The 24,969-nt window shown below is 43.9% G+C and overlaps 1 protein-coding gene across 5 annotated transcripts in view; it reads left to right on the top strand.

The window, feature by feature from the left end:
• Window positions 1-24,969, top strand: part of ACTN1 (actinin alpha 1) — a 90,761-nt gene that overhangs the window by 59,827 nt on the left and 5,965 nt on the right. The window contains exons 7-21 of one of the 5 annotated variants that reach the window (XM_009564853.2): window positions 1,723-1,804; window positions 3,433-3,518; window positions 10,101-10,193; window positions 10,865-11,095; window positions 11,588-11,735; window positions 12,341-12,491; window positions 14,923-15,031; window positions 15,515-15,655; window positions 17,350-17,532; window positions 18,259-18,393; window positions 19,230-19,409; window positions 20,326-20,472; window positions 22,437-22,517; window positions 23,031-23,096; window positions 24,442-24,600. In XM_009564853.2, the coding sequence (XP_009563148.1) occupies window positions 1,723-1,804; window positions 3,433-3,518; window positions 10,101-10,193; window positions 10,865-11,095; window positions 11,588-11,735; window positions 12,341-12,491; window positions 14,923-15,031; window positions 15,515-15,655; window positions 17,350-17,532; window positions 18,259-18,393; window positions 19,230-19,409; window positions 20,326-20,472; window positions 22,437-22,517; window positions 23,031-23,096; window positions 24,442-24,600 (1,992 nt within the window). Of the gene's footprint in view, window positions 1-1,722; window positions 1,805-3,432; window positions 3,519-4,863; window positions 4,950-10,100; window positions 10,194-10,864; window positions 11,096-11,587; window positions 11,736-12,340; window positions 12,492-14,922; window positions 15,032-15,514; window positions 15,656-17,349; window positions 17,533-18,258; window positions 18,394-19,229; window positions 19,410-20,325; window positions 20,473-22,436; window positions 22,518-23,030; window positions 23,097-24,441; window positions 24,601-24,969 lie in introns of all 5 variants that reach the window. The other 4 variants (XM_009564869.2, XM_054067260.1, XM_009564876.2 and 1 more) reach the window with 4 other exon arrangements.

Genomic DNA, 24,969 nt, shown 5'->3' on the forward strand with positions numbered 1-24,969 from the left:
AAAAATCCCCTGCCTGCACTGCTGCTAAACTCTGAAGATGTGGATATAGATATATATCTCATATAATTACCAATATAAGTGTATTATATAGGGATGAAGTGTTATTTGACACTGAGATGGGGGCCTGTTGCCATGTGTGACAGCTGCTGGTTTCATCACAGTGTGACTGTGCAACATTTCCTCGCTGTGTATTGACTTGTCCCAGTGAACTAAATACAAATCACTGGTCATGTGGGTTTTGCTGGCCTCTCTGTGTCTGTTGGTAGTGAAACATTGCTGTCTGTCATTCACCAAAAGGAATATGATGCTGATATGTGACGCCGCCTAACATGCATTAATTCCTCGGCAATGCTGCAGGAAACTGCTTTCTAGAATAGCTCAATTTACTAGTTTCATGAAGGCTATAATCAAAGGGCTACATAATGACCAGTGCCATAAAGGAACTTTCCTGCACACCGATACCCTGCCTAATTTCACCTTTTGTGCTGGGTGGGTTTGAAGGAAACTGCCTGTTGATTAGAGTTCAGGTACAAATTAATCTCCCAAGTCAATGCTGTAAGCAAAGGCACATAGGAATAGGGAAGGAAAAACAAATAATCCCAAAACAGAACATGTGTACGACTCTATAAAGAAGGTGAAATAATTATCCTCCTTATTTCCTAATTTTTAAGGTGGGTCTTGGTGCAAGTGGCACAAATGACAGCATGGAGAGTACCACCCAATCCTTCCTCTTTCTTGAAAGACACATAGCAAACATGGTGACTAAACGCTTGCAGTTTATATGCAACTCTTCCTCCAGCAGTAGAAACCAGTAGAGCAGATTTCATTTATCATCTGTGATGTGGATTAATCGTCAGAATAACTAAGTATCATAGATATACAGGAATCAGGCTTGTATGAGTGTCTCATACAGGTTGGTAGGTGTCTTGCCGCTGAGCATTATGTCTGAATGCTAGAAAGAGTTTGCAGGGGCTCTCATGGGGCTCTTTAAATCTCGTTACCTTTGTGATGTGACTCATGATGTGGTAAGTCACATATAACTTTGTCTAGGATTTGATTAGTGCATATTGATGTCTGTATCTGGAATGCATCCTGCCACAGCAGAAAGTTTATATATAGAGGCATAGAAACGTATTAAGGAAATGACAAGTCCTGTGCAGCGCCTAAGAGGAAAAGCAATACTCAGACAAAATGGGTACTTTTATATATATTTGTTTTGTAGAGATTTGTTAAAACATTTCTCTTCCTCCCACTCAACTGGTGTTCAGCAAACTGTACATGAGCTAAGGACAGCAACCGTTGCAGATGTTGTTACTATTTTAGTATTGCTTAGATGTTCTAATAGATAACACTGCTCTGCAGTTCTTTAAAATGAAAATTGCAAACCTAATATAAGCATGACATATAAATGTGAGATATGGCTGTTTACTATCAGTACAATGTGAAGCTAATTTTACTTTAAACTAGGTTTAACACAAAATGTATTATTCCTTCTTGTTGCAAGTGCATAGATTATGTGTTAATTACCATATCATGAGTCTCCAGGCTCTAATTTTAAAAGGAAGCTAATTATTTCATCTTGCTACGTGAAGATTCCCACATCATTTTGTGTGGACAGCACAGTTACCTGAACCAAACCAAGCACAATACCTTGTTTTGAGAGAAATGCTGTGTACCTTGTTACAGATTGATGCTAATGTTCTGGCTCTGTTTCTTTCCCAGGATGATCCTCTCACTAATCTAAACACAGCTTTTGATGTGGCTGAGAAATATCTGGATATTCCCAAGATGCTGGATGCAGAAGGTAAAGTAGAACCCAGTGGCTTCTAACTTGCTTTTTCTCAAGTAATTTCCCACTTCTTCTAGGTGGATTTGTATTGTACAAGAGTTGAGTAACTTCTGAATGCTCCCTCCATCACCATATAATAAATGTATAGGGAAGAAATTACAATGGAATAATGAATAACATGTCCTGCTTCCCTCTTCCTTCTGTGTCTGTCAGTCTTCTGAGTCTGCTGTGGAGATCTTAACCTGAGGTTGACACAGTAGGCAGATGTCAGTAAAACCTGGCTATGTCCACTGCCGACCAAAGTGGACAGCAGAATCGGGCTTAATACTTGGTTAATGTATAGTGCAGGACAGAGTTCCTTTTGCTCCTGGAAATTTTTTTTTCTGGGCTCTTTCTGACATTGCAGGCAATCTTCCTTTTGGGGACATGTTATTAATATTAGAAACTGCTGCTTCTTGACTGGTCAGAAGTGTTGGGTGTGAAGTTCCCTCACTGACTGGGTCTGGAGACCAAGGCAGAGATTTATGTTGCTCTGAGGTGCTCGTGCTACTCATTGTGACTGCTTCCCTGAGGCCACTGGGACAGCAAGGATTACTTTTCAGAGCCTTGCCAGCACCAGCTTGGCAGTAGACTTTGAAGACTGTAACTCTGGAGTACAAATAACAAGCAGCCTGAAATAGTTCAGTGGTGGTTGGCTGTTTGCCTGAAGCCAGCTGGTTTCAGTGGTAGAAGTTCTGTTTCAGGCTTGGTTTGAACAGGAGAATCAGTTAAAGGCTTTTGTTAAATAGGGGAGTTAGAGGAACAGGGGAGAAGGGTGAGGATAGGACAGGTGAGAACCCAGTGAACCTCTGCTTGGGTAACTAGGATGTTCATGTCCTTAAGTAGTATTTCTCATCCGCAGGACTGAGTCCTGCATTCCCTGTGTTTATCATGCTGAGGTCACAAAAAATCATGAAGTTTATGGAGTAGATTCAAGTGTTTCCTGCCATTCTGTAGGAAATAAAGCTACCACAGTAAGTGGATCTAGCTTCAGATCTCAACAAAGCTAGCAGTGATAAAGAGGGTCCCTTGCAGGACTGCCCATTGCTCTTTCTTGATCACTCTCCTCCCTCATGGAGGGAACTAATGTGCATTCCTCCACACCATTAATTCTGATCTCTGGAGCAGTTGAGTTTCTCCTGAAACTAATGAAAGGGCCCTTTGAAATTCAAGCCATCATTGTGTTGAAATGGATGACGGGGGCATGGAAAGGAAGGGAGAAAGGATTTTTCCTGAAGAACTGCATGGAAGAATTGCAGTATAATACATCTATAAAAGCCATGTAAACCTGCTGCCAGTTTGGAACAGCCCACCGTTCACAGTAATGTTTTCAGGATGGAGAAGTGCTGTAACACGAGACATGCCGGCATATGGCTGCATTAGCCTGGCCAGACCCTGGAAGCAATTTTATCATGAGGGAGGGAACCAGGAGGGTGAGCCTGGATTCCGGAAGACACATCTTCTGGGGAATGCTGGGGAGCCTTGTGAAGTTGCTATGACGAGCATATACCCCAGCAGGCCTCCTGGACAGCTGTGGTCCTCCCTCTCCTTTGCTTTCCTCCTATCAGTTGAATATGCTCTTAACGTGAGGTTTTTTTTGACAGACATTGTTGGAACTGCCCGTCCTGACGAGAAAGCCATCATGACCTATGTTTCTAGCTTCTACCACGCCTTCTCAGGAGCCCAGAAGGTATCACAGGATCCCAAGCTCCCTCCACAGAGCACACCTGGTGCCGTTGCTAATGTCCAAACCTTTTTTTCTTTCTCTCTCTCCTCTCTAGCTACGGGCATCTTTATTATTATGTTCTTGGTAGAGTTGGCTGTTGGTTCAAAGTGGTGCCCCAGACATAATACATGGGGCAAGGGAGCCAAGAGTCTCATTTCCTTATAGTCAGTGGAACTTCTAGTGGCAGTTGCATATGCCAGCACCTTGACATGCATACAAACCCAAGGGAGTGGAGAGCTCTGCCTTCTCCATTTTCCTTCTAAACTGCTGTCCTGACAGCTGAGGACCTGCACCCCTTGTTCTTGGGAAATCTGAACTAGGATGCTTGGCCTCACAAAGGTGGAGACTGCCACAGAGATGCTCTGCAGAGCAGGACACTGCAGCCTGTCCCTGCTGGAAACAATGCTGGTGTCTCTCTCCTTTTTTTTTCTTTTTCAAAGATGGAGGAACAGAGCTGACTTAGTGGTTTTATGAAAGGTTCAATGAATACTCAAAGCTTTATCCTTATGTATGCTTCAGGTTCCCACACCCTTGCTTCAAGGTCTGAACCTGCTGCTTTCTCAAGTTGTGCCACAAATTCAGTCCCAGTTCACCCGGGAATTATGAAGCATGTATAATGAGCATGTCTGTGGTAATTTTGCAAACAGAGCATTACTTATCATGACAGAGATACCTGGTTTTGTTCATTTATTTCTTTTATTCCTCTTTTCTCACCCACCATGATCGAAATCAGGCAGTCGAGTCCTTGATGTATCTGGCTTTGCCATTTTCCTGTTGGTAATGGAGTCATTTAAGGAAAACATTTTGTGGGTGGAACCTTGTAAGCATCTCTCACCAAAACCAAGCAGCTGCCTGTACTTCAGTGCCGTAGGAACAGGCAGTGCATGTTGCAGCAGAGCAGATATCTGTGTAGGAAGTGCACTGCGTAGGAAGGCTCTGATCTCTAGATCCTTGCCATACAGAAAGACCTTGAGTGTGGGCATTCAAACCTCCAAATAGGCTAGTGGCACCTTTGGGCGAAGCCCCTGGACCGCAGCTATGATGGTACAGAGCCCAGATCCTCAGCTTGGGATCCCCCTGGATTTGGGGGGGTAGGAGGGAGGGGTGCCGCTTTGAGCCACAAGCCAACGCTGCTAGCCACCTTCTGATCCGAATTCCCAGCTCTCCGCATGGAAATCTGTTTGGCCTGTCCTGCAATGCATGATGGGAAGTTTTTTTCCCCTCTCTCACGCCACCCATGACTGTTTTGTTTTATTCTATGTGCTGCTTCTTACTTTATCCTTTCAACCTCTTTTCCTTCTCTGCACAGATATTATAGGCACGCTAAGGCCGGATGAGAAGGCCATAATGACCTATGTCTCATGTTACTACCACGCCTTCTCAGGGGCGCAGAAGGTGAGACTTTACCATTAACAACCCCCTCCCTGCTCTGTCCGCTGTTCCTCTCCACTGAGGAACATGCCAGACCCCGGTCCACTCCAGGACGTTTGCAGGGAAGCCTAAAGCATCCAGAGATGTGCTCAGATGTGCCATCTGTAGTCTCGCTGAAGAAGTGACGTAAATGTCCTTTCAAACAGACTTGAGCTGCTCCTTCCATCCAGTTTCACTCCCCAGCGGTGGAGAAAGCATTTGATAAAGTTGGCATCGAAAGATGAATGCTCTGACAGAGTCTGATATCCTTTCAGTGACTAGTAGGCATCATCCTGGTCAGGTGATGTGCCTGCAGAAGCACCACAATCAAATCATGCTACTCCAGGAAATCACAGCCTGTCCCCCTTAAGCTGCCATCCTGCCTTCCACACTCAGCCCCCACTAGGTCAGTGGTGTCTTCCTAGGCTGAATCATCTGTGAGCTGGCTACATAGCACTTTTGTGCTCCAGTCACAAAGTTCATTCCTACCAGGCCTTGAGATTTCCCAGACTCACATACTTTTCCATTCCTTGCTTCTCCCTGGTCATTCTCCTCTGTTTCCCAAACCATCTATATGTTCTGGTTTTTATTTTTCCTTTCCTCTGCTTTGCCCATTTCCATAACTTCAGTCCTTCTCCCTCTGCTTCCTATTTACTCCCAAGTCTTTTTGTCTGGCATTGGGACATTTGTCCTCAGAGGAACCAAATAGTCACAGTTCACCTTTGGGCAAACTTTCTCCTCAACAGCAATTTCCCTGCAATCCTTTGAACAGAAGAAAAAGGTCCATCCTTTCCTCTCATGCCGTAGCCTAGCGGGGCTGCAGCCTTTCCACAAGACTGCTGCTAATTTCAGATCGTAGGCTTTGGAACAATAAAATCCAAAGTTCAAGGCCGCATTGTCCACGTTACAAGCAAATGTAAAATCTCCTCGTGTGCCCCAGCCACAACTTATTTCTCTCACTAGGCCTTTTCTATTTGAGACACCATCCATGTGTTGACCAGCTTGATGGCTACCTTGACTCCAGGAAGAGTTCACCTATTTTGTGCAAAGCAGTGCTGATGATCACATCATTGATGCAGATACCATGCTGATGCTGGCTTTCAGAGAGCAAACACAGGCGCGGTAGCTTCCAGAGTGCAGCTCTTTAGCTCAAGCTATTTTTAGTTTGCCCTGTTTCGTGTAAATTACATGATGCTGTCTTGTTTGCAAGAGACTGGGAATATGTCTCACAGCCATGCAGTAGACTTGCCTGTTTGGCATAATTTGTCTAGTCATGACTTTTCTGCTAGGATCCAGCTTTGTGAATAGTTTAAGACCCTTAAGACCAGGCTGTAAGCTCTGGCCAGCTGATACTTGCCCAGGAAGGCTGTGGCCTTTGAACTCGTAGCAGCCCAACGATAAGGCCTGCTGTTTGCCAGATGCCCCCGAGGGACTGCTTCATGCTGTCTGCCTAACTTAAAGAACTCTAGATTGAGGAAACAGCAAACCACAATATGAGGAGGGTTGTGATGTGCTAGAGGAGCCACCATGCCCCTTGCCAATCCCTTCATCTTCTCTCTGTGCCCATTCCACAATTTGGAAACCTGCTCAGCAGGTCCCATGCTCTCATCAGCAATTCAGGTGGATGCGAGGTTTCCTGGAATAACTGAAAATAACCTTTTATTGCCTCGGGACCTGAACTAAGGAACTGGGGCAAGAACTAGAGATGGAGCTTCTTAGTTACTAAGGCCTTAATTCCATGTAGTCTAACTGGCTTATAGGAAAGATTAAAGATTTAATAATTTATTAATTTTTTAACAGTCCTAACGGACAAGCCACTCCACTGTGCCCTGGCAGGAGGGGCACTGCTCCTTTGTGGAGCTGCCTTAGCTGCAGATTAGCCAGTTGCTGAGTGACACAGATTCAAACCCCCAGGCAAAAGCAAAGTGATTACTGAATGCAAGCCCCAGCTTGGATTGTAATGTGTTGCCCCTTCATGCACGGTTAGGTGACTTACTGTGATATCGCTCCATTTTTCATTCAGATTTTTCATTACTGCCACCAGTCCTGAAGGGGGAGTCCCATGAGCTGCTTTCTGCTTCTTTCACTCTCTTATACTGAGCCTTTGAAGGTACAGGGTCCCAGCCTGATATGTGTGTGTAGATGGCTGCTTTTTCTTTATGCCATTTTTATATATATTTGTAGGTATACTTGCTTTGGTTGGTTTGCTTGTTTTCTAACTGCTTCTGACTTTCACGCTAAATGCATGCAACTACTGGTTGGCTTACTATTTTGTAAACTTGATTACTGGGGTGAAAATTTCTAACTAACACTTTACCGTTTTATTAAGAGATTGTGTTTGGCATACAGCATTCTAGGGTGGTCCTCTGAGGCCAAAGGATGGCAACAGGCAGGCATCTTACCTACACAGTGCATTGTGGGAATGCCTTCCTTTATCATCCTCCTCAGTGAAGACGCCTGGATCCGTGAGCTAGAGAGACAACGAGCTTCATTTCCATCCTAAGCAGTGCAAGTCAGAGTTGAGAAGTACAGAAAAGGCAAAAGACAGTGAAATTATTGCTACTTTGTCTATTCAAGATTTCTATTTTGAGTCCACCAAACAGCACACGCATATCACACAGCAGTGTGGTATAGAGCAGAATGTCTTTGGTTTGCCCTCCCACAGTCTCCAAGTGCAGTTAGTATAAGGTTTCAGTATGCGATAAGCAGATCAGCTCACACAGGTTCTCAGAGAATACAGATATGCAGCTTCCAGACCCCAGGATGATGCATCTTCTCAGTGCTGCTCCATGCTTTGTGAACATCCTGGCTTATTTGGAGTCAGCATGAACATGCTAAATGCATCATTGCCTTCAGCATTGTGAGGAAGCCAAAATGGCTTTTTGCACTCTGCTAATGAAGTTGTAAGGGGAGCTACCTTGTCCTCATGTGAGTGTGCCACTTTTCTTTTACCTGAAGGTGTTTCATTAAGTTTGCAATCACCACAGATCAGCTCGTTAGTAGCAGTGTGGGAAGGTGTTTGTGGAGGTTACTTGAAAGCACTGGGATCCTTTTGTACTGCCTTGCATTACATTACAAGCCAATGTAATACATTGCTCATGACATCAATGGTGATGGAAGGCACAGAGGTTTTCCTGCTGCTGCATCAGCATGCTGTTGCAGAGAGCAGTCTGGGCTAGGCAAGAACCATAGGGAAGCAAGTACTGGTAGGGGAGGGAAAGCCTCTACCCTTCAGCCATTCAAGTAATACAAATAATGTCATAATTGCTTATATTCAGGGGGATTTTGTTTTGGACAGATTTTCAACACACATAAATACGTACACACATATTTATAAAACTTGGGCAGCTAGAGGAAATATATGATTGGATACATGTAAATATACCTACGCAAAATGGGATCCTTCCCTGCACAGCTGGCTGCTGCTGCATTAAGCTTCTGGGTGAAGAAGAGAGTTAAGAGTACCCAGGGAGCTCCTCTCCTGGGATGACTGAGAGAAGCATTTGGCAGCATCACTTCACTACAGTCACTAGGCACAGCACGATAGGGCTCTGCAAATGTCTTTTTGCCATACAACTTGGTCCCATGTCTGTAAAGGTTTTTTATATATCAAAAAGCACTCCACTAAAATACAGGAAAACAGATCAAAGTACAAGTTTTCTTAAATTTAAACATCGTTTGCACTTTTAACAGATTTTGAAGTAAAATTGCCTTATCTCCTGTACAGATCCCTCTGTGTTTTAAATTAGTTAATATCGCTGTATCTGCTAGCTGACCCACTTTAGTGGAGGAACAGATGACTAAATATATGTTTTTACTGCTTCTTGCAAATGAATAAGATTGCTGCATCCACTGGGACCTTAGCAATGCATACGTTGCTGTATAGCCTGTGGCAGGTGATAGGAAGACAATAGGGGATGGCCTCAAGTTGCACCAGTGGAGGTTCAGATTAGACATTAGCAATAATTTGTCCACCTAGAGGGTTATTGGGCACTGGAAGAGGGAAGTGGTTGAGTTCGCCATCCCTGGAGGTGTTCAGAAGATGTGGAGATGAAGTGCTTAGGGTTATGGTTTAATAGTGGACAGGTATGGTTGGCTGATGATCTCAAAGGTCTTTTCTAACCAAGCGATTATATGAATAAAGGGAGCTGATATATACAGATATGTGTTGTACAAGGATCAGCCTACTCCATGTTCCCCGTGCCAGACACATGCATGGCACTCCAGGGCAGACTGTCTGCTCCTGAGTTCATAGCTGGGATTTTTCTGATCCTTACTTTGTTCCAAATTCATGTTTTGACATGTTCAGCTCCCTGTAGAGAGCAAGGTTTTGGTCCCACAACAGAGGAAAAAAAACCAACCTCTAAATAGTAACAACAGGCTTTTTTTTTTTGGTGATACTTGTTTTGTGAGAGTAAGCAGACAGATTTCCCAGAAAGGGAAAAAAAATCCACTTCTCAGCTGGATCATGAGACCCTGAATACATTGTAGGTGTCATACAACAAGATGCTGGAGGAGGTGGCCCTGTAATGAGTGTCAGAAATACAGGGAAGCTGAAAGACAGCTCTGCTGGGCAGAATTTAAGGTTAAGAGGAGTATCTACCACTTTATCTTCAAATAAAATTAGGAATTTTCCAAAGTCTAGTCTATGGATTAACTCTGTTTAGGTTAGTTCCTGAGGTAAAAGTGTGCAGAGAGTCTCATCAATTTGTTACCACTTGGTAACTGGTGGCTCTGAATGCTGGTGAGGGAATGGAGGTGGTGGCAGAAACATGCTGTCTTTGTAGAGAGGCAGCCAGGGACCCTCTGGTAGGAAGGAAACAACAGGACCCTCTTGTAGGAGTAGGATCAGAAAAGGCATAGAAATGTAGCTGTCCACAACACACAGGGTGGGATCAGTAGAGCTGAGAATCTCTGAAGGAGTGTATTCACATGAGAAGGGAAAAATAAATTATTACAGAAGGTCAGATGGAAAGCAAAAAGGGCAGGACAGACATTTCTCAGCACATGCAGGTTGCTAGAGCCAATGGCAGGAGACTTTACCTGCAGGTATGTAGCAGGAAGTTAAGCTGCAAGCTTTTGTATATATACATATTTTTTCACACTTTTTCTTTCTGTTTTTCTTCTCTTCATCAGGCGGAGACAGCAGCAAATCGTATCTGCAAGGTGCTGGCAGTCAACCAAGAAAATGAACAGCTCATGGAAGACTATGAAAAACTGGCCAGTGATGTAGGTGTCCATGGTGCTGTTGGTTTGTGAGTGGTTGTATGTGGAAAGGAATTGCATTTAATGTTAATAACTAATCTTGGGGAATGCCATTGGCCTGTGTTTCTTTGGAAAATATTTTTTTCCACTCCTAGTTAGGGAAAAATTAAAGATCAAATTACCTTAAAGGCAAGAGCAATCTACTTCAAAACAGAAAGCTTCCATAGAACAGCGTTGAGTTTCTCAGTTTATTAAAAGCAGCTGCAGAAATGGTAAAATTTAAGGAAAAATCAATCTGGTTAGACTTGCATTCCTCAAGACTATACAGCTTCATAATATCATTTGATAGGACTGACAGCATCATTTAGTTATGCAACAGTCCAGCAAAATAAGGCTTTAGTGTAATCTGAGGACGTCATTTGGTTGTTATTGTGTAAAAGCTATGCCTGAAAGCATGTTGGATTGGCAGTGCAGCAACAAGCAGTACTACTTGGTATGGTAGGAAACGGGCTGCTCATTTAAAAAAAAAACAAGAAGTACTTGCAAAAAAGCTGGCAAACTTTTCTTTAAAAGCCCTGCTGGTGGCAGAATCTTTCTGACAACATAAAAGTAAACAGTCCCTAATGAGATCAGAGCAACACCTGTAGTTTTCACACAATCTTCAGTTTGAGGCTTCTTGTTATTGCTCTTTCCAGCTGCTGGAGTGGATCCGTCGCACCATTCCCTGGCTGGAGAACCGGGCCCCAGAGAACACCATGCAAGCCATGCAGCAGAAACTGGAGGACTTTCGGGACTACCGTCGCCTGCACAAGCCCCCCAAGGTCCAAGAGAAGTGCCAACTTGAGATCAATTTCAACACCTTGCAAACCAAGCTGCGGCTCAGCAACAGGCCAGCCTTTATGCCTTCAGAAGGGAAAATGGTCTCGGTGAGTGGAGTAACTGCTCGTATATATGTTAACTATGCCTAAAAAATGGGACGTGAGTATGCCTGCCTTCAGAGTGAGCTACTTCATGGTAGGAACCCTAGACAATATAGTTCACTGCGGCCATAATAGGAGAAGATCAAACGGTCATTGCTTCCCTGTATCTAAACTAGACTCTGAGGTTCTTCATGTGGCTTTATGAGGAGATGTCTGTGTGCCTCTCATTTTTTCAAACTGAAAATTCGGGTGAAGTTTCATGTGGGGAAATGTTTCGCGAAGGACACTCTTGCAGACAGGTATATCTTGACACTGCTAGTCCTGCTTAAGTTTGGCACTTAATCTCCCTGGCCTGTCTGCACAACCCTGGGAGATTAAAAGCCCACATCCACTTCCTCCAACTGACTGGAGCCATGTAACTCATGGAGACTAATGCTGACATACGTATTTCCCTCCCATCTTCTAACTTGCCTTTTTTTCTTGTACTCCTGTCTCTAGGATATAAACAATGCCTGGGGTGGGCTAGAGCAGGCTGAGAAGGGCTATGAGGAGTGGTTGTTGAATGAGATCCGGAGGCTAGAGAGGCTGGATCACCTGGCAGAGAAGTTCCGGCAGAAGGCATCCATTCATGAGTCCTGGACAGATGGTAATGCTAACCTACATGCTTCCTGTTGCCTGATATGTAGTGCTTACGCAGGGAGGAAGAGTTGGTTCCTGCATAGGTCCTTCCATGAGGTTTTTGTTTCCAGAATGCTAAGTTCGTTTCTTATGTTATTAGAAAATAATGCATGAAGATGAGCTTGATCTCTCTTTTGTTACGTCATGTGTCCATATAAACATTCCCTGGCTGTTTCAAAGTGGGAACTTCAGAGAGAAAAGAGCTGCAGAGCAGAGGAAAGGTTACCATGCAGTAAATGCTACAGTTGGCATTTACAGGACCAGCATAGCCCAGTTTGCACATACTGAGATGAGTCCAGTATAAACTGTGACAGAACTGACTTGAGCTGCACTGTATTCCCTTCTGTGTTTTTAATGGCAAACTCTCACTCTGTGGTTTGAGACTGAGGATTGTGCATCTCTAGGCCAGCACGCATGAGAGCAAGACTCGGGCAGGGTGTCTGGAGTGGGACAGATGTTTTCAGTGCCCCCCTGCCCCTGGGGCTATCTTGCTGGCAGAGTTGGCTTTGGGGGCTGGCTTTGAGGGCACTGGGTCCTGTCCTTCATTCTCCTGTCCTTTGGCTCCCTCCCCAGGTAAGGAAGCAATGCTGCAGCAGAAGGATTACGAAATTGCTACCCTCTCCGAGATAAAGGCCCTGCTGAAGAAACACGAGGCCTTTGAGAGTGACCTGGCTGCACACCAGGACCGCGTGGAACAGATTGCTGCTATTGCACAAGAGCTGAAGTACGGCAACCCAGAGCACGTCCCATCCATGGGGCCCAAGAGGCTTAATCGGCTTTGCCCTCTGCTCTCCAGAGAGCCATAAATCAATCCCCATACAAAAATGCTGGGAAGTCAGTGTTTCCAAACAGTGTCTAGGATACTGCTCTTCAGTATCTGGACACACCAGAAGAGCCAGCCAGAAAATGAATGAGTCATGGGTGCTCACGGAGGGGTGGCAGAATTATATCCCCAAGCCCAGTTTCCATCCCCTTCCAGCTCATTATGCTGCTGTGAACCCTTTCCTAAAGAGTCTGACCTATTGCTGGCGCCTGCTAGGTCAGAGTTCTAACACTGTCATATTTTTCCAGGAACAGAAGGGGATAGCAACTCTGAGTTTGCTCTCTTTTATCAAAGAGATCCTTCTTATTCTGTCAGGGAAAAAAAGTCTGTTGATGTTTGAGCTAGCTGTGGCCTCTGCTGCCACCGTGGGCCCTTTGCTTCAGGAGCACTTGCTCTCTTTGTACTTTGTCAGCACTTGCTTTAGGGTTCTCACAGCTGCTCAGCTCCCTCCTTGCTGGTCCCGACTTGGAAACCTTCACCTCCACTTCTTTTCCTGGAGTGATGAGTGATGCAAGTTACCAGGAGACTCAGTTTCCTCAGGGCAGGAGGTTGATTGGAAGGGATAGCAGGCAGGTAAAGAGCTGGCCTCTGCAGCACAGGAAGAGAGATTTTGAAACCCTGCATGTTTCTTGGCAAAAACAGTCTGAACAACTTGGCTTTGACCTTGTTTCCTATTTTAAAAATATTTATATATCACGCGGGCCTATCTCAAGTTAGTGTCTGGGCTAAGATCAGTACTCTTGGACTGAAGGACTGTTTTTCTCTGAAAATTCAGAATTATTGGATCAAGATCATTATCTCCTTTAACAACACAGATTTACAGAATTGTTCCTTTGTCCCCTGGAGGATTGACCTTGGAGCAGGAGGAGGGTTCAAGGCAATCCTCCATGTCGGTAAGATTAAAACCATAGCTGGCTATTCAGCAGGCATTAGCTGACCTGCCACTTCCAAAGCACATGCTACATGCCAGCCAAAGCTGCTGTAGCTCTAAGAGCAACAGGGAAGGCTTGGCCCTAAGCTGGGGGAGAGGTGATTTCTTCCCAAATGTGAGAACAGCGGGCTCTGCCATCCTTCCAAAACCCATCTTCCATCTCAGCAAAGAGGCTGTGACCTGAAAATCCATGGCTGAGCTCTTTTCTCCCCCAGGTAGAGATACACTGCTGGGGAGATGAAGAGGATCTGGAAGAAGCTGCTGTGGCTGCCCATGCCAGATGTGTTTGGGGACACAGCATGTTCCACTTACCAGCGTTAGGGGCTCAGCACGGATGCATTACAAGCCAGGCTTTCGGGGGCAGTTCTTTCATCTGCAGCACTGGCTCTGCAGCAAAGTAGATCAAGGAACTGATCTGGATTAAACGCCCAGCAAAGAAAAGGTTATTTTTAGCCCAGATCAGTTTCCTGAATAGTTTACGGCAAGACGCTACCGACAGTTGTGCCCACACACCTCAGGAGGGCAATAGAATGGTGGGAAGCAACAAGTCTAAGCGAGGCAAGAGGAAGCTATTTAAACCCATGTTACTGCATAGAAAAATGCTCATCAGATGGCCCAGGGTCGCTCAGTAGCACAGTGAGTTATTTTGCTTCCTCTTTTGAGGCTGACACTTCCCAGCTTGGCTGGTTCCCCTCTGCCTGTGGGTTTCTCCCTCTTTGACCATGTGCACAAAACAGGACCAAAAGCTTCAGCTTACTCCCACGTTCTCCTTTCCACAGCCGTACTCTTACCGGCCCATCTTCCATGAGTGCCAGCCTACAGATGTCTGAGCAAACCACTCCCTGTCGGGCACACAGGAGAGAAATCTACACTGTAGTTCTGGGGTTGTCCTAAATAAATGAATGGATTGTAGATATCCTTTGCCACCTGTACTATGCAACTCTTACAAGGATCTTAAGCAGTTTCTTTGCATTTATAATAAAATCTTTGTTGCCCATTCTGATAATCAAGGTGCAGATAGTCAGCTTGCATGATGTTCTTAAACAGAATACAGGGGCATATTGCTCTGCTCATAATCTGCTTATTCCCAGTTTTAGCAAAAGCCTATACTCCCTCCTCCCTGTGCTAACCTATTCCCATCAGACAGACAGCACCAGTGTTTGTTGAGGCTTTGGGTGGTGGTTGTTTTTCTTCCTGTTCTGTACTCTTTAATGTACCATAATATACAACGTCTCCAAAACTAGATATTGCTGTCTTCCTGGCTCGCTTTACTTGCAGAGACTGTGAGCTCTTTGTCTGAATCTGTCCTCAAGGCTGATAAAGACTCATAATGCATTTCCCTTCCTTCTCCTAAAGGTCTTTATTTGATTTCATGTCCTTTTTATTCTCCATCCCTTATAGTGAGCTGGACTATTACGACTCACCCAGCGTCAATGCCAGGTGCCAGAAGATCTGTGATCAGTGGGATAATCTGGGTGCTCTAACCCAGAAACGTAGAGAAGCCTTGGAGGTGAGACATGTTACAAGAGGGACCTTTGGGATTATGTGGGTAGGTCATTTGTGGGAAGCAGTGGGCACAAGCAACTGATTCCAGCTCTTCTTTGCACTCTAGATAGAACATCCCGGGCTGTAAACAAGTGCTACGTTTCAGTATATTTAGCCTGCTTTTCCCCTCCCAGCCTAGTTACAGTGCTATTTGTTTGCTCAGGCTATTCATTTGTTTATATTTTTCTGATTTTGTAATTTCGTTCTGCTTGAAAAGACTATTCTTGTTTTGTTTTATTTCAAATAACCTCAGATTTTTCCTTCAAAGGGAAAAATATATCCTCTGTGTAGTCTCTTAACAGCAGAGAGGCTTTTAGTGTGGTGCCATCCTGGGAGCACCAAATAGGTCTGAAAGGAAGGAGTAGCTCAGACAACCAACATAGCTGTGTGATTATTCTTCTCTAACCACCTTTACTGATTTTCTTTGGTATTTTTTGTGTATGCCCAGAGGACAGAGAAGCTACTGGAAACAATTGACCAGTTGTACTTGGAATATGCCAAACGAGCTGCCCCTTTCAATAACTGGATGGAAGGGGCCATGGAGGACCTGCAGGACACATTCATTGTTCACACCATTGAAGAGATCCAGGTACAGAGCAGCCATTTGCACCAACTGGGCTGGGATAGAGAGAAGTTGAGGGTCTTCTGCAAGTTGTCAAATTTGTAGGTCATGTTTTGGTGCTTTTCCCCTCATGAGTGGGCCTTAACAGGAAAAAGTAAAAGGAATATTTTTTTCCTTGTCTTCCCTCCAAAAACATGGATCTGAATAGGTATGAAACATGCTCACACCATCCTAGCTGGACACAAAGAACTGAAAGTGGATTTTTCAGCGTAACTCTGGAGTCTTATTAATGAAAGCTGTCTCCTGCAAGACAACAGGGGCAGTATCTCAAGTTTTCCTCCTTCTAAAAGGTTGTTATGAAAACAGCTTGGGTCTCTACAAGTAATTTTCAGATGTTTGAGAGCAGGAGTTACTCTTCCCTAGGTTGCAGTGGGGACTTACATTTTTCCTGCTCGCTGGGCTCATGAAAAGAATCCAAGGCAGCTCTTTGCAGGAATGACTGACTGCAACTTGGCTATCTGTGAGGCAGAATATGGGAGACAAACAGGGGAGCACTATGCAGCGAGGGGAACAGAGGGGCAGTGAAATAGCCCTAGCCTGGTATCAGCGCTGTTACTGAGCTTCTGCTGGTTTCTTCCACCCTTCCCTCCTGAAAAAAAGGGTTCATTAAATCTTCTATAATGCAGAACAAATCTGAACAGCATTTAGACACTTCCACCATCTCTTTGTGACTGTTCGCAGTATCTCTCCCAGCCCCCCAGACTTGCATCTCATCTTCGATGACGCACAATGTAGGGAAGCAATTTTACAAAAAGTAGAGTTTGTGCATTGTAAGAAAGTGGTCAATCATGTGGTTTACTTTCATTCTCTCTTCTGTCCACACTGTCCCCTCGATCATCCCTGCACATGTCTCTCTGTCCCCCATTTGTTTTGCTGCCTCTTTCCCCACATTTTCTTCCCTAGTCTTGATCTTACAGGCTTCTGAGATGAAGTACCTTGAAGGTCTGTAACAGCAGTGGGAGATGAGCCAGGAGCAACTGGCATATCAGCTGTCCTCAAACTACCACCAACCATGCCCCCATCGGTCCTTGGAGCACAGTCTGGGCAATGCAGCAAGAACAGAAGGGAACAGAAGGGGCCTGTTGTGTTCAGGGAGAAGGAGATATTTTTCAGCAGCTGGAGAATATGTTGCCTGTGCAAGTTTGCTGTTGGCTGGAAGACCCTCACCTAGTTCTAATTGACTCTGATCAGACTGAATCTGACTCTTACTATTCACCTGGAGTTACCTTAGGTGTAGAACTAGTACATACGTAGTGGGAGAAAAAAAGCTTGGTGCATTTACACTAGTGAGACATGACAGCTTTAAAGTAATACTAGTGGTCAGATCGTCTTCCCAAAGGGGCTCACAGGCAGTCACTGAGTAGTGAGAAACAGTGTCCCCTAAATTATGAGTCAGAATTATTCCACCATTTTTTGTGATGTGATCGCTGTCACTGGTCAACATGAGACAGAAACTGCAGGAAAACGAGACTTCACAACATTTAACTACTTAAAACAGCCTGTTGAGTGATGCTGAGAGAACCTGAAAAGTGTATTAGAGTAGCCTGCTTTGTATCCTGGGAGTATGTAAGCCAGTCACTTCTGCAGGCATACACTTGCTGAAGAGGCTATTCAGTGACTAATGCTCTTACCCTTCTTTTGTTGCTGCTTTCCTCCTGCAGGGATTGACCACAGCGCATGAACAGTTCAAAGCCACTTTGCCAGATGCCGACAAAGAGCGACAGGCCATCTTGGGAATCCACAATGAAGTCTCAAAGATTGTCCAGACATACCATGTCAACATGGCAGGAACAAATCCTTACACTACGATCACCCCACATGAGATCAATGGCAAATGGGAACATGTGAGTTCTTTCCAGCCTTGCAAGTTAGTGTGGGAGGATGCCACTGCTCAGTCACTAGGGCCACAGGAAGTGGAGTATTTATTTACTCTTCAGTTACCTTCTCATGCTTACTGCTGAGTGCTTTTTTTTCATCATTTGTTTTTGGCTTGATTGCCATTTGCTTGGAAAGTGGAACAGATCTTTCATATACATATCTAAGCAGTGTCAGATCACTTTTACCTGGTATTTTATGGTGAAAGATGCTAAATTAAAAGCTTTCAGGTTTTCAGTCCTCAGCCGACATGATAAGTAAGTATGGCATGTGAGTCAGTATCTTTCTTCATCGTTCAACCTTTCCGGTGTTTTATCTCTGCAGCCAAGTAGCCTTTGCTTGCTGTAATCCTAAAAGAGCAGCTACTCTCCATACCAGTGGTGTGATGGTTCTTACTAGCAAACAAGATCACCTAAGTGAGATCTGAACAGGTTCCTGCGAAATTCAGTTAACGTGAGCCACCAAAAACCCAAGTAGTGGATGTAACCTTCTTTTGGTCGTCCACAGCCTGAGATGAGTTTGCAGCAGGCATCCTACAGCAGATAGGATTCACATTCCATGAGCATTCCTGCTGTGTCCTGAACCGTGTGACTGCTTGTTTTCCATGCAAGCACCCACTCATCCCTCCCTTATGGCAATTTCTACCTTTACCATACAAGTGCCTTTGAGTGTTACTCTGTTACTCTTTGTTGTAGGTGAGGCAACTGGTTCCCAGAAGAGATCAAGCCCTGATGGAGGAACATGCTCGCCAGCAGCAAAATGAACGGCTTCGTAAACAGTTTGGTGCACAGGCCAATGTCATTGGACCCTGGATCCAGACCAAGATGGAGGTAGCGCCTTACTCATTTTGAAACAATCTGTTCTCCTCTGTGATCTTCACTGATAGTCTTACCCTTGGTCTTTCTTGACCACTGTCACATTCATTCTTCCTTCAGGTTACAGCAATAGAAACTTTCATAGAAAACATGGAAAATCCCAAGATTGATATCAGTTACTGCAGTACTTGTACTTTTCTAACTCTTCAGTACAGAGATAAAAAACATGACTTTATGTGGAGGACACTGGTATTTTAATAGAATTGTGTTTATATGCAGCAGGTTAAGACCGTATGTCAGAAGCATATTTTGTGTAACTGCTCTCACAGCAATTGTCTTGATACACATGAGAAAATTAATATGATTAGCATATCAAAGAGCAGCAGAGGAGACATTTTTAAGGGAGATCTCTCTTTAAGTAAGATTCGAGTTGCAGGAATTGGAATTGATGAAACAGAAAAATCTGAAGCTATTATTGATGGCAGGAGCTGTGAAAAAGAGCAATTACAGAAATGTCCGTATGAAGGCATTAAGTTAGCGGCAGACAGTACATCAGAAAAAGATCTGGCTTGGTACATTACTAGTTTATGGACTGCAGTTTTGGAGGTTTTTGTCTGTGTGCTTGTATTGGACGCATCTCGTGATTCACCTCACTTGGAAAACGTTCAGGGCTCTGCTAAAATTTATGCTGACACTGTCTGAGCTCATCTAAAGTAACTGCTCCATGAGTTTTTTTTTTTTTTTTTTTGAATCATCATCCTGTCTAAGCATGAAATAGCTGCAATAAATGTCAGGCCTGTTGAGGCTTGTTCTTCCACTGGGGTCTAACTCCTTTCGTTTTGCTACTGTAGGAGATTGGCCGCATTTCAATAGAGATGCATGGGACGTTGGAGGACCAGCTCAACCACTTGCGGCAATATGAGAAAAGCATTGTGAATTACAAACCAAAGATTGACCAGTTGGAAGGAGATCACCAACAGATCCAAGAAGCTCTTATCTTTGACAACAAGCACACCAACTACACCATGGAGGTAAAAGTTTTGGCAGCGAATCAGACAACCTCATCTGCTGTGGCCAGTTAGCATTAGCCACATCTTACTCTGCCAATATGTTGTTGTTCTCAGGAAAATGAAGAGTTTGACATCATGGCCAAACATCAAACAATATGTCACTGAATATTTTTTTTTGCCTTGCTGTACTTCTTGCCAACCCATTCAATATAATTCCAAATACAGACAGTAGAAATAACCTGAATGAGATCAGCACTTTTGCTTGAAAAATTGACTGATCTCATTTCTCCTGCCACACAGTTGTGGCAGCCTATTAACTGGGTTAGAAAGACTAGGGGAGTAATAGTGATTTTGAGCAACCACAGCCTGGCAAAAGGAAAAAGTCCAACAAAAGCTCTTTAAAATCAGAGACTGGCTTTCTGTTGACAACATGAGGTTTCTTGGAAGCAATCTGAGTTCAACATGAGTCTAGCAGAACACAGACGGGCTTTGAAACTTGTATTTTGGTTTCTGGCCAGCTCTCCATTAAGCAACAGTAGAGGCAGCGGAGCACCAGTGTCTTCCAAGGACCGTGGTTTGTTTATTTTCTTGGTAAGAAGACTTTTATGCCCAACTAAGTCCTAGAAGCACTGGGTTTGATTCTTATTTGTGCTAAAGGCTCCCAGTATGTTGCTCTGACAAGGCAAAGGAACTTTGCAATAGAACCAAGGCTTTCTTAAGATCAGGAATTGGCTTGTTCAATTTTTTTTTCGGACAAAATTCAGATTTTTAACATCTGGTTGGCTCACACTGCAGGTGAGAAATATGCTTCTCTGAGCAAATGGACTTCTCCTGCCTTGGCTACCAGGATAATTTAATTTGTAACAAGTAGCACATTGGATCCACTGGCAGGAGAGCTACTTTTTAATTTAAAAATTGTGCTGTCCTCTTTTTCCAGCATATCCGAGTCGGCTGGGAGCAGTTATTAACAACAATTGCTAGAACCATCAACGAAGTGGAAAACCAGATTCTGACCCGTGATGCCAAAGGAATCAGCCAGGAACAAATGAACGAGTTCAGGGCTTCTTTCAACCATTTTGACAGGGTAAGTCAGTGCTGACTTGCAGCTTGGTAAGCTACAAGCTTCTATGTAGACAGTGCAATGCAATGAAAAAAAAAAAAAAGCAGTCACCGTGATAAAACCAGATCAATGGAAGATGTTTCATTCTTAAAAAACCCACTCCTGTGGAGGAGTCGTTCCTATGAGGAATGTAAGGTGATCATTAGGCTGGAAGGAGAAGTATATCTTCACAGGAAACTGTTAAATTTCCTGATAAAGCTGAAGTATGGAGAAGTTTGAAGGCTTGTTTAGGAAATTAGACTTTTATCCCATCTTCTCCAGAGAGCAGATTATTATCTTGATTTATAGAATTCTTTGAAGCAGCTCTCCTCCACTCTGACATCCCATAAACCTGTATTGAAGAAACAGTCTCACTCTTGTATGGAGCAAACGGGAGGATTTGTACAGACCAAGGCACTGCAGTATACAGATAAACCCCGATGTAAAGCCTGCCTTGCCCTACTGTGGAAATACATGCCAAGGCACTAATGAGTGTAATAAGAAAGGAATTCCTTAAAGGAAATTCTCCTCCCCTCAGTTTGCCAATCTGTCTGTAGCTCTTCCTTCTACAATCCGAATCACAAAGGTGTCATGCAGTGAAGCGGAGACAGCAGCCCAAGCCTGAAAATGGCTCCATTATCTTTCCTCATCAGTGTTGTCTGGAAATCCATGAGCAGAGATACTAAGTCAGTGATGCAAATACAGGTTGCTGTCCACCAGCCACCACTTGCTGCACCAGCCAGACTGTTTGAGAGATCTCCAGACAATAGGGCTGCAGCTGGCCCTCAGAGATTGGTAACACTTTCAGATTGATGAACACTGGTTTTCTGAAAAGAAAACCACAGCTTCCTTTCTTAATAGAGAAACCCATAAAGCCTTGTAAATTTTATAGTTTGACCTTCATATCCTTTTGCCCCTTCCTCCACAACAGTCTGAATGATAATGCGGAGAGAATGTGAGTTTCCGCTCTTCAACTGTGCATTTGATTTATGAAGGCTTAACACTGACTTTAAAAGCTGATTTTTTTTAAGAAAATTGCTTAAAACTGGACTCAGCATACTGTCTGTAGCTTCCTTGATCTGGACAGGAATGGTTGCAACAGGCAGGGGCTCTTCAATATTTGGGGGCTGTCCTGAGCTAAAATTGTGCACGGTGGAAGGAGATTCTCAGTTCCTGTGGTAGCTTATGTATAGTTTGATGGGTACATCCACCATAGGAGAGCAGGGAATGAGCGAAGGAAAGAGCAGCTGCCAAGCTGTGTTGTGCCACGCTGTACAGCAGTGCTGTTTGCAGAGCTGAGCACTGGAAATAGATTTACCAGTCAAAGCTCCACCTCATGTGCAGATCTCATAAATGCAGCCATAACACTGCTCCCCTGAGCTTCAGCTGTTTTTCCTTGTCTGTTCCTGAGATACCCTGACAGCTAAGCTTCCTTGAGTATGTTGCCAAACATACTTGCCCTCACCTACTCCTTTAGTGGGACTTTTGACTAGAAGATTAAGGCAATGCTTCCCACTGCCTCTCTCTGCTTACGTGCACTCCAAGTTACTATTGAGACACAGGGCTTCTGGCACTATGGATAACAAGCAGTGACGCAAATAATTCACTTAGGAGATGGAGATCTTGAGGCTTCTGAGCATCAACTGTTTTTGTCATTCAAATGCTCTCAAGATGTGACAAGTTCTCTGAGAAGGAGCTGTTCCAAGAGCATTTTTAGCACATCCTGAAATGTCATTGTGATATCTAATGTTGTGCACTTTTTATTTTTCTTCTCTCTCTTCCTGTCTGCATGTCATTCTTCCTCTCCCCCTCTCCTCACCCACTGCATGGTGCACCTGTTTGTTGTCCTTCCACCTCCTTTTGATTTCCTGTGTGTCCCACTTCTTCCTGCCCACACCACCACCCCACTGGCACTGCATGTCCTGCTGCCTGGCACACCGCATAACCAGGACCACTCCGGCACACTTGGCCCTGAGGAATTCAAAGCCTGTCTCATCAGCTTGGGTTACGATATTGGAAACGATGCACAGGTACTGAATGCTAGTGGTGAACACAACCAGATGTTAAACTGTGAAAAAATAACAGTTTTTTCCTTTCTTTTCTTGTTTGTTGTAATCCATCTGTCATTACTGTTCTTGTGTTTGACTATGTATACATCACTTTTCTATACTTCTTTATCTGTAAATGTACTTTGCTATCTATTCCTTCTTAATTCCCCAACTGATTATCTTGAGAAAATTCCTTTTGTGTCTTCAAACTATTCCATTTACATGTGTGTCACTTAACACTCCTTTTCATGTCCATCTCTCAATCTGTCTTGTTTGATATCTTCATTCCTTTTTTTCCATTTTGTGTGTAAACTATTCCCTGTCCAAAACGCCCTTTGCCACTTCGTGATTTCACAAACTATTGTTTTTCATTGTCCTGTAAATCCTTCCTCCCCAAAACTCATTCTTTGTAATGTCTCCTGTGGGTTCATTTCTCCCCGGACTGTTCTCCCTTTTCTCTCTTGGCTTTTTCCATCTTTGCATCATTTCCTGTAGAAGAAGACTGGTATGATGGATTGTGAAGATTTCCGAGCCTGCCTTATCTCCATGGGTTACAATATGGTAATGTAGAGCCCTCTGTCACTCATGTTCAAAGTGATTCTTATAGGCACATTTAAAAGTAAAGGGAGAATGTGTAGTGAATCAAGGTAAATATAGCCTTTATTTATCAGTTATTATCAATGGATGTTAAATCTAGTATTAGTTGTAAAATCTTTGTCTTGCAGTGGTAGCCGAAGGTAAAAAAAATTTAAATCATTGCCTAATTTCTGTGTTTTTCAAATAAGAATTACATTTATCAAACTGCATAGCTACAGGTGGAAGAAACACTAAACTTACTCATATCATGCACTCTGCACAGCACACAACCTCCCCAGCCCTAGATGTTAAACTACCCTGGAAGCATAAACGACCTGATTTTTTAATACACTCAAATTCTGCTCCTCGCATTCCTACCATTTATTTCACATCTCTCTTCCTGTACATGTAAGTAAGTTCAAGTTCCAGTCATCACCCCGTAGCTTTTCCCTCACCAGAGCACCTGCATATTCAGAACAGTTACATGTTGCAACTTGAGAAGCACCATAACTAGTAGGAAGACCTTCACCGAAGACTGATGCTCATCAAAGTGCATGAGAAGAGTGTAGTACAAAAACACTAGGTCGTGCTCTTGATATCTTTGATCCTGATGTCAGGCGAAGCAGTGTTTATTCATCTCACTCATCAGCTCAGTATAAATACAGATTCTTCAGCATAGTGTGCCAATCCATGTTAACACTTGATTAGATACCTTAATTATTCTGAAAGGTATACTCTTCTAGATGTGTTAGAAGAGCCTGTTCCCAGGAGAAGACTCAGCTCTACTCTGCCCTCCTCCTTGCCTGGGGAGGTACGCAAGTCCTTCTTTCCAAAGGCTGTCTAGTAAACATGAACCAGATACTGTTAAAGACCCCAGAGACATTTCTTCTGGTGGTTCCTGTTCTGGCAGCTGAAGAGAGCTGTGAAAGCTCTCTTTTACAGGTTCGAGGAATCGTTTTATTAATATCTTCAAATATAGCTAGAGACATTTAGCAGAACACGTATTGCAGAGAAATGTGCGTCTTGCCCTGAAGTAAGTCTGTGTGATATTATTCCCTGACATTGAGCATTGTCCTAGAGCTAGATGGAGCTGGATATTATCCTACAGCACAGCTGAGAGTGTTTTATTCCAAACATCAAGTGAGTGGGAAGCATTTGTACACAACAGAAAACCGAAAAAGAATATCCTGATAAAAAAAAAACCCACCATAAGTGGTTTCTATTTGGCTTTGTTTTTCTAGCTGTGAGATGTGCTGCTGAACAGTTTCTCCCCACTTTCATAGCACTGCTGCCCAAATCTCCAGGCTTACATGACTTTCTTGTCCTTCAGGGAGAGGCAGAGTTTGCCCGCATCATGAGCATCGTCGACCCTAACCGTTTGGGTGTAGTGACGTTCCAGGCCTTCATCGACTTCATGTCCCGGGAAACAGCAGATACAGATACTGCTGACCAGGTTATGGCTTCCTTCAAGATCCTGGCTGGAGATAAGGTCAGGTTCCACACCCTCCCTTCCTGTGTCTGCATTGCTCCTGCTTTTCTTTTTCTCTCATCTCTGCGAGAAAGTGTTGAGGGAAGCACTCTCGAGTGTGGAGGGTATTTTCACAGGAACATTGTGCAGTGCTGGAGGAGTGCAAGGCTAACGTGTGGGTTAATGAGCAGCCTGCCAAGGCACTTGAAAGTCCTGTTCAGCTGTCAGTCAGAACTGTGCTGCCCACTCTTGCTTTAAAAATTTAATTAAGAGCTTGGTTGTGATTTGTTATTTTAAAGTGGATGAACAACTTCAACAGATGGTTCTTGATTAGTCTTGAAAAACTATTAATTACTGATGGCTGTAAACTTGAGGTGATCTTTCTCAGAT

The sequence above is a fragment of the Cuculus canorus genome, chromosome 5 (genome assembly GCF_017976375.1).
Source record: "Cuculus canorus isolate bCucCan1 chromosome 5, bCucCan1.pri, whole genome shotgun sequence".
Classification (NCBI taxonomy): Eukaryota; Metazoa; Chordata; class Aves; order Cuculiformes; family Cuculidae; genus Cuculus; species Cuculus canorus.